Source organism: Umbelopsis ramanniana (genome assembly GCF_025399195.1).
Source record: "Umbelopsis ramanniana AG unplaced genomic scaffold K450scaffold_115, whole genome shotgun sequence".
NCBI lineage: Eukaryota > Fungi > Mucoromycota > Umbelopsidomycetes > Umbelopsidales > Umbelopsidaceae > Umbelopsis > Umbelopsis ramanniana.
This window is the reverse complement of record NW_026252201.1, coordinates 13,049-21,937: the sequence shown is the minus strand read 5'-3', so window position 1 is coordinate 21,937 and position 8,889 is coordinate 13,049. Positions and strand designations below refer to the sequence as shown.

General features: G+C 45.0%; 3 protein-coding genes across 3 annotated transcripts; 1 reads left to right on the top strand and 2 right to left on the bottom strand.

Annotated features, from left to right (window-relative positions):
• Positions 1–3,603: 3,603 nt before the first annotated feature.
• K450DRAFT_263609 (uncharacterized protein) lies at positions 3,604–4,237 on the top strand (the record flags this gene model as incomplete). Its single annotated transcript, XM_051592670.1, has 3 exons — positions 3,604–3,795; positions 3,867–3,983; positions 4,168–4,237. Coding segments are annotated over 2 exons (309 nt in total), but the record flags the coding sequence as incomplete, so codon positions are not given.
• Positions 4,238–7,050: 2,813 nt separating this feature from the next.
• K450DRAFT_263598 (uncharacterized protein) lies at positions 7,051–7,937 on the bottom strand. The gene is made up of 2 exons (XM_051592669.1): positions 7,277–7,937; positions 7,051–7,215 (listed from the first exon to the last, which is right to left on the bottom strand). Exon 1 carries the CDS (start codon positions 7,792–7,794, stop codon positions 7,369–7,371), a length of 426 nt encoding a protein of 141 aa, XP_051440054.1. The 5' UTR covers positions 7,795–7,937; the 3' UTR covers positions 7,051–7,215; positions 7,277–7,368.
• K450DRAFT_263596 (uncharacterized protein) lies at positions 7,938–8,574 on the bottom strand. The gene has a single exon (XM_051592668.1). It carries the CDS (start codon positions 8,424–8,426, stop codon positions 8,082–8,084), a length of 345 nt encoding a protein of 114 aa, XP_051440053.1. The 5' UTR covers positions 8,427–8,574; the 3' UTR covers positions 7,938–8,081.
• Positions 8,575–8,889: the final 315 nt, after the last annotated feature.

Sequence of the window (8,889 nt, the reverse complement as noted above, 5' to 3'; positions counted from 1 at the left end):
GTTTGAGATCCAGACCAGGAATATCACACGCAGGACTAGACCGGCCACTCAGGCATAGCTCTTCGTCAAAAATTCGCCGAGCCTCCGCAATCCCTTCGAAGATGATTTGATGGATGTCTGAGATATGGAAGATCACATTCGACCAAGCCGGTATCTCTCCATCGGCATGCCAGAAAGCCGGTGAAACTTCGGTCTGACCAATCCGGAAGCCGAGTAGCCAATTCTCTAGCAATTCAACAATGGGACCCTCCGTGTCATTCAACAGTCACTGGTCCCGAATATCGACGATCATAGCTCCAATGTCCGCATCCTGGTTATCCCCTGCCACCGCTAACACTTGGGCAAGTACCACCATCTGGCAGTCGTAGATCAACTGCGACAAAATTGATGTATAGCTCCGGACGCGCATCCACGAGTCATCCTCGTGGCTCCAAAAGCGCACAGCAGCATACGACACAAGAACAGAATCAAACTGACGACGGTGCAAAGAGTGTTGGATGATGGCAAGGCTAAACTCGAGAACAGCCCGATCGAGTCGATCACAGAAAGCCTGGGTGCCTAGGAGTTAGAAACAAAAAAAAAAACATCATTTCACTCATCCTGGACATACCTCGTCGCGATCGGCGTCCGTTGGGCTGGCGAGTTCGCTCGCGGCGTCGGTTACCTCGCACCATGCTTCGAGCTGTCGATCACTCGGTTTGAAGAGCGATTACCGGAGATGGCCTTGCTCAACGACTCGGTGCCAGTAGTAGATCAACCCCTGCCAAGTTTCGATATATTTTTGACGAGACTTCTGGTCCTGCAATGTCGTGATGGGATCCTGGGAGATTTCCCTCCGCGTGAAAGTATTGAGCAGTCGTGTATTGCGCCGGCTGACGGTTGGGGCCGCTACGTTCTGGTCATGCGCAAGGACATTCATCGTTTTCTCCAAGACCCGTCCGATACTCTCACAGATCAGGAATAACGACGGCTCTTCTTGCGCCATAGGAAGGTCATAGCTAGGACCGAGTTCATTACGCTTTAGCTCTAAGAGATGGACATGGATACCGGTGCGCTTCATCCACGGCGTAAGCTCGGAGACATGTCGTGCCTCCGTCCATAACGAATTTCGTTGCTGTTGAAGTCCAGCTCGGTACCGTTCCATAATTTGATCCCATGCATTATCAGGAACAATGGGGGGAGGTGATTGGACGTCACTGGAATATAGGAAAAGGTTCGTATATGGTCATATTCACACGAGGTAAAGAAACAGATAGGTACTTACCAGCGGGTAGAAGCTGGGGCGACATTGTTTGGTGCATTGGCCCGGGGGTGTATATATTGTGGGGTAGCGGACTGGTGGACTTGGTCTGCCAGAACTACTGAAAAGTGCTGTTGGTATTGCTTCTGCTGAAATAACGTTTGCATGTATGCCTCATTCCATGGCATAGCCCCTTGCTGCAAAACTTTCCACTGATGCACTTCATTATAGTGTTTCCGAATCCGGTCGTTGTTAATCGAACGAAAGTCGCAGTCAGGGAAGTGGCAGAGAAAGCCCAGTGCGGCCGGCAGCCCGCAAATCTCGTTAGTACCATCTCGAGGCTGCACAACATCAGCACTAGAGGTAGCGACGTCGTTCAATCGACTCGATGATTCGATTCTCTGCCGTTCTCTACGTTTTATCTGATGCTTCTCTAAAAGGTGCCTGGAGAGGTTCTGTCGTGTATAGCAGCAGCCGTGGGTAGTGCAGAGGATAACATGGAAATCTGGCAGGACTCGAAGGTACGATGGAAAAGCATCACGTTCTGCTTCCACCATTGATGCTGCGAAACTGTTACTGCGCTCAGATATAATAAATAATCGAAAAATTTAGATCCTGCCAAACAGAATGCAAAAAGATGTAGTGATTTAGTTGTGGGGATATATTGGACTGCGCGCGCCCAGACATAATTAAACTACTCTGATCATACCGAACAAACTGCAAAAAGATGCAGTGATTATGGTAGTGGGGACAACTTTGATAACAGCGTGAATTCCTAGAGGGATTTCAGCTAGCGTCTTCCATGTAAATTACTTAACGCCGGAGTCTTGTGTTTGTCAAAATTTCTGAATCACGCTGTTATCCGACGCCTACGATATGTTGTCATTCTAGGTCATCAACACAATTCTTTCGAGAGGATAAATCGTCTGAAGAAGCGAACACACATGTTCGTGAAAGGATAATCCTAACGTCCCTCTCGAACCATTTCAATTGCTTCTTCAGCAACAATCGTTATATCGGCAATGCCTTACATTTTAATCCTAACGTCGCTCTCGAACATCGTACACCTTGCTCCTTCAGAACACCTTCGTGAAATTGGCACCTCCCCACTCCTCACGCCACAGTCGCGCCTGGTTTCCATACATTCGACACTCAATATTAAAGAATTTCTATCAATCGACTTACGAATATGACTTTCCCCTCCTCTTGGGCTTTAACTCCTCCGCCCAACTCCGTACACTCATTAAACCCATCGTTTCGCTACAAAACATTATGTTCCAGTGGATATGCCAAGGTCACCGAGGGCATGAGCTAAACTACTGCATTGCCGGCGACCTTTCCCCCCCCCTCTCCCCACCGCATACAGGCACTCGTGATGCGCTTCCAAGCCAAAATAACCACTTTGCACTCCGACAACCTTCTCCTTTCCGTAGTTACCCATCTTCGCCAACTCCCCATTGGAGTCGTCAGGAGGAACCGGAGGCACAAGCAATGGATGCTTTCCGCAACGTTGGCCAACACACGGATTATACTTCTATCCACCGTGGCAATTGATTCCCAAGGTTCTCAAGAAGTTACAGGCAGACAAAGTGCGGTCGGCAGTACTTCTGACTCCAACATGGCCCACGCAATTCTGGTGGCCAATGGTGTTGACCAGAGCACGGAAATCACCGATTACCTTGCCAGTTTGCCGCCAGTGGTCTTTGACCGCATGTCTCTTGTAGCAGCAATTCCAAGGAGTTGGAACGCTGAGTCTCAATACTTGTTAAAGGCACTCCATAAACGGACGCATACAATGTACAACACATTGGAGAAGTTGGGCCGAATGATGCCTGAAAAGGTCACTCCCTTTAATCCTTTGGCACATAACCCGCATCCACTCCTTCAATACCTGGTGTCATCGAACTCAAAGTCGTTCGGACATCTCAACACTTTGCACTGTAGAATTATCTCGATCTTGGATTTAGCCTATCAAGACCGACCATCAATACCAAAACATATTTTGATCAAACAATTCTTCAAATCACAACGTCATGCCAACCCGGCGATTCCCAGTACAATGCGAGAAGTCTACAGTCTGAAACCAATCTTGCATCTCATCTCAAGCTGGGGTAACACCAACGATTTGACCATCGAACAACTTCAACAGAAGACGGTGTTACTGATCGCAATCGCCACAATGTGGAGACCAAGATCGGATCTAGGAACATTGCAAAGTAGAGACATAAAATTTACAATGCAAGAGAATGTCCCCACAGCGGTGACGCTCATGGTGCGGGAGCCAAAAGAACGGCATCCGAAGAAATCTTTCCTTGGCATCATTGGCGAACAGGAGATGTGTCCGGTGAGGACCTTGTGGAAGTTTGTCCACAAGACCAAGGAGAAACGAATCAATTTACCGGAAGACCACACTTTGTTCTCCCAAAAGTAAAACAATTGACCTTCCAAGTTGCAATAATACACCTACCGCATTGGCCGTCGGCGCTCTGGTCCCCACTGCTAACCTCAATGGCGATAGAACCTCCATTTCTCCTAGACCTCAAAACGCAGAAAATGTTATCCATTCCGCCATTTACCCATGGACAAATCCGATTGGAAACTTTCCGTCTGGAAACTATCAGGAAAGCGGTTCGAAGGGCAAGGATATTCACCATCCGCCATTCAGTCCTTAATCCAAGCGGTGGTACATCAAACAGGGCCCAAATCACCTTATCGTCATGCCCAGTATCTTTTTCTTCAGTGACAACTAGGAATGAGATCAACCCCTACACATTCACGTCCTCGGATCTGACCAACTTACTTTCGGAAGCATTAGTGGCTGTTTACAGTTTTAGCGCAGTGCAAATTTTCCGATCAGCAGTTTGCCTCCTACGCAAGGATCCGGACCAAATCCGACTCTCCACAGACCTGAAAGCTTTGCTGAACCCAATACCTTATGCTTCCTCAACTCCATTGGCTGAACTGAAAACAGCTTTTCTTTTGGCCGTGGCTACCTTTCTACGTCCCTCGGATCTCGAATGCATCAGTCTACATAATTGCATAGTTACTAGTCACGGTGATTTGGCTATCAAGGTGGTCGCACCCAAAGAACTTCGTGCCGGTCGAAGAATTGTCAAAACGCTTACTATACGCCGTAATGACAATTTCAAAAAAGTATGTCCAGTCCGGTCGTTCAAGGCTTTAAAATCGCATCCATTGGCACCCAAGCGACAATCCAATAAGCTACTGGTCAATGCTAAGGATCCCACTAGGCCCCTGAAAACTACCACTATCTCTACATGACTTCGCAATTTGATGCGCCTCTCGACTTCGATAAAACCGATTCCCTCAGTCCGCTCCGGTGCGTCTGACCTGGCCTTAGCCAGGGTGCTCTGTTGTGATGTAATCTAGTCTGTAAAATTCAATATTTGTATTTCGTTGTTTGTAGACCTGGAATCTCGTGACTAAACTCCGAGTACGTATATCAGTTTGCCCAACCGCTTCTTTCGAAAATAGACAAGAGTTGTTCTAATTTCTGACTGGTACTTTATCACTGGAGCGTTTACACAGGCCATTGGATAGTGCCTTGTATCATTCCATAAACACCGTCAAACTACAGTCTTCTCTCGTGTAAATCCCAAGTCAACTGACAGAAAACGTTTCCGTTGATACTCATAACAGTATCAACCAGTGACATTACCGAACTACTGACGTCATCACAACAGCTCCATTGTCCGACGTCATCAACGGGAAACTGGTCATCTGCAGAGGTGTTTGATAACCACTATCGTCACCAACGACTACAAAAGCAGAATATCACAAATTTTGTTTTAAGACTGTAGCTCTTCCTTGCCATATATACACTGAAGCAGCTTCTCTAGGCTCATGTTCGTTCAGTCCTCCGGACTGAACTAGTAAATAGGTTAAAGCCCGACTTATTTCTAGATGTATGTTATTGTGGTCAATGAAAAGATTACTAGATGAAGACATATAGCAATAAAGCATTCTCTTGATTTCAAACGTATCGTAATATAAGCGAACCAAACCAAACCAAACCAAATAAAATCTGGTTATAACCAAACTAAACACTAGATCGAACATAGAACGTAGTGTCGTTCAACGCCGATCATAAAATGAAGTCGCAAATATCACATCAAACATGGAACGATGTCACATACATAACATCGTCGAATCTAACAAAGCCTCACACCAACATCAATCCATCCAACTTTTTTAACATGACTATCATAACCTTATGCAACGGTCCATGAAGAATACCGTACGCGGCGATCATATAAACATCTTACAAAAAAGAAATAAGGCACGTGTATTTCAAGGTATATTTTCAAAGACAAATTATATGGTGTATAGGGGCATAGAAATGTAAATGAAACCGTCCTACGACTAATGCAACATATATATTGATTGACTTGCTGACTTCAAAGATCAAAGAAATGCATGGAGTCGCTTTTAGCTTCTTGGCTGGCGATGAAACACAAGATGTAATGCAAAAACATCGTTTTTGTGATGGCGAAGGTGTGCGAAACCTGGTAGTAATGACTTCAACTTCTTCCTGATGCTCGTCGTCATCGCCAAAATTATAAGATTCTACTTCATTAATCATATCACGGATTGATACTTTGGCTTTCCAGGTAAGCTCTATCACCTTGAGAACGCTTAGAAATGATTTGATGTTAGTCGGGATTTTGTAAGTCGAGTAGGTAAAACGCGACAGACATATCCAGCTGAGCAATCCGTAGCCAGCATTGTACTAAGATCGCTATGCAAAACTCCAGCTGTCTAAAGTTGCAGCAATTGATCTTTCATCATCTTCGTCAGTTTCAGATCGCGTTCCAATAACGGTTTTGTACCCTTCTCGCCGTTATTGCTTTTCCCTTATTTACCACATGGGTACTCTTTTTGTAGTTTTCGAATCTGGAAATCAGCGCGATTACCCTTAATTTGACGTTTATTTGCAGTGGTCGAAGCCGCAAGCAGCCCGGCTTAAAAAAAAAAAAAAAAAGAAAAAAAAGCCAAGCAGCCGGCTTTCGTTCTTTCGAAGAGCAGAAGCAATGCTTGCAAATTCTCCTCTGATGACATGTACTGCATCAAGGTCCCCAAGCCATCTGTCAAATACACTCCGAATATGTGAGATATACCATACTTCTAAATGATTTTGGGAAAGTTGGAAGCATTTATTTTCCATCATTATACTATGGATTACATTTTGAATCCAATCCTTATCAAATGACTTCTTCTTTTCGTAGGCGACAATGGACCCTTATGTCAACCGACGACATATTTCATCAAGACCTTTTTGCTTTTCTTGGTAATTGCTCATCTTCAGCTTTCGAAATCGACAATCCAAATCGTAGTAGTAGGTGATATTTGTTAAATTGTCCATGCGGATCGCATGCTGCACAGTATCGATGTTGGCTGTCTTCAATGACTCTATACCGTATAAGACTTCTATTGTTTGAGGAGATGCTTGTCTCCGGAATTGTTCACGTTTCTCCTTGGATAGATTGAAGTTGCAAAGTTCGAAGTTTTTGACATTGGTACGCGGAAATTTCATTTAGTTCTTCTTTGGTAAAGATATTCAGCTGTTCCCATGTTGGATCCAATGGATTGATGATGAATGAATGCGCCACATGTTCCTGCGTAGATCTACGGTAAATTCATGTAACACGTCTTCCACTTTCCTTCCACTTTCCTTCCACTTTTCAACATCCACTTATGAGTATCATCGAATAAAGCATACTGGCTATTGTGTTCTTGTCAAAGGCCCCTTTCTTGTATGCTTGGCGCTAACGCCTGTAACCCAATGTTAGCGTAAATTTATGCAATGAAGGTTATCAAATGGATTCTCTTATCCTACCTGTATGCTCGCGTTGGTAATGATCTTTTAGGTCCTCAGTCATTGAAAACTGATTTTGGCAAATAGTGCACCCATATAGTTTCGTTGATGCTTGAATCTCTTTTCCAACATGGACATCCTTTGGACGCGCGTTATTATTAATATGTACATTTCTTTTAGCATAAAACCCCTTTTCTCACCTCAGGATTCTTAGGCATATGGTATCCGCGTTGACCCTTGCCAACTTCTAATTCAGGCGATTCAATTTTATATGTCGTCGAAGACTGTCTTGTCATGCCTGGCTCTTTTGCTTTTTCAAAGGTGATGCAACACATGAAGGTATACATAGGCGTCGTTTATTTGGTGTCGCCGGCGAAGGTGTCCTAAGTCTAGCTGTCATCACATCGACATCAGCATGCTCACCGTCGTTATTACCACCATATGATTCCACTTCTTTTATGATATCTCGTATCACTGCTTTGGCTTTCCAAGTGAGCTGTATAACGTTGAGAAGCACAAGAAACGTTGTGGTATAATCCTCCTGGATGACAAATTCGACGCAATTCTGTGCGATGTAGCTGATGTTAACGATCTTGGTTAACATGAAGTGGAGAGAGAATAATCGGGATTCAAGTTCTTTATAGCTTGTCCTAGGTATTCCGTTGACGTATATGCGTCGCAAGCCAAGACGTTGTTCAGTGGAGCTTTGGTGTGGCATACGTTTTTGATGGAAGAAAGCAAGAGCGCTTTGGGCTGCTTCAGCGTTCGCCTCAGGTTTGTTGGCTACCAGTTTCTGTGCTATGGAGGAATAACTTTGCTTAGACCGGTTAGTGGAAGTGGAAGTAGCAGCTTTGTTGGCAATAGCAGCGTAAGTGGGAGTTTGTGGAGGATGTTCAGCTTTCCAAGGTCGAGGGTGAGCTGGATATTTTTATATTGTTAGTATTGTGAGGACGTATTCCAACCGTGGTATTGTTTTCAGAAGCGTCGTCTACGATATCCATGTCTTTAGTTGGGACTTCTGTTGTTGGAAGCGTAGCGTATTGAGACATCATTGCAGTCTTGGTAATCCATGATTAGAATCAATGTGTGGAGTCCAAACTGCATAAAGTTAGGTTTGTTGTCGTTGAGGAAATCAGTGATTGCGAATGGTACCATGGAGTGATAGACTTTGCCACAGTAAGGTATTTGAGAAAGATGTGAAAACTCATTAACTGTGGCAGGGATGTCTAGGAGCTTTCCTTTCGTACTGCGTGTCACATAGCCGTCAGTAAGGTTCAAGTTCGTCATTTGTAGTGCGAGACCTATGGCACTAGCGAAAAAGAAAGTTCGCTTGGGGTTGAGCTCGCACATACAGCCAAATGTTTCCTCGCCATTTTACTGAGTTTCGGATATGCTGCTTCTTTCATCTTCCATATATTGTAGTACATCAAAAGAGCCTGTTGCCGAACTGCACCGGGGAAGACCAAACCGTCTGACGGCCTGATTAGGCCAGCACTCCACAACTGGTGGTCGAGCTCTAGCTTCGACTGCTTTTGTTCGTTCCAGGACATCCGATAGGGCCGACTCGTCACCAAATTTTCGTCTTTCGTCCCAATCCTGTGCACAGCGTCATGGATCGCACCGAGATGGTTCCAAGGGCGCTGACTATCAGTCCGCTGCTTTAAGATGCATCGAAACAATCCATAACATTTCGTTGTCCTGGGCCATCGTGCGTTTCCTCAGGCGTTGAAAAGTCTTGAGCCAGGACAGAGAATTTTCCGTCACTCCTCCTGAGAACGAGGACGGCTTCTCTGCGTAGAAGCGCATGTCGCTA

What these genes read in the sequence shown, in the direction of transcription:
- K450DRAFT_263596 (XM_051592668.1), bottom strand. Translation starts at nt 8,426, where the DNA reads ATGTGCGAGCTCAACCCCAAGCGAACTTTCTTTTTCGCTAGTGCCATA.
- K450DRAFT_263598 (XM_051592669.1), bottom strand. Translation starts at nt 7,794, where the DNA reads ATGCCACACCAAAGCTCCACTGAACAACGTCTTGGCTTGCGACGCATA.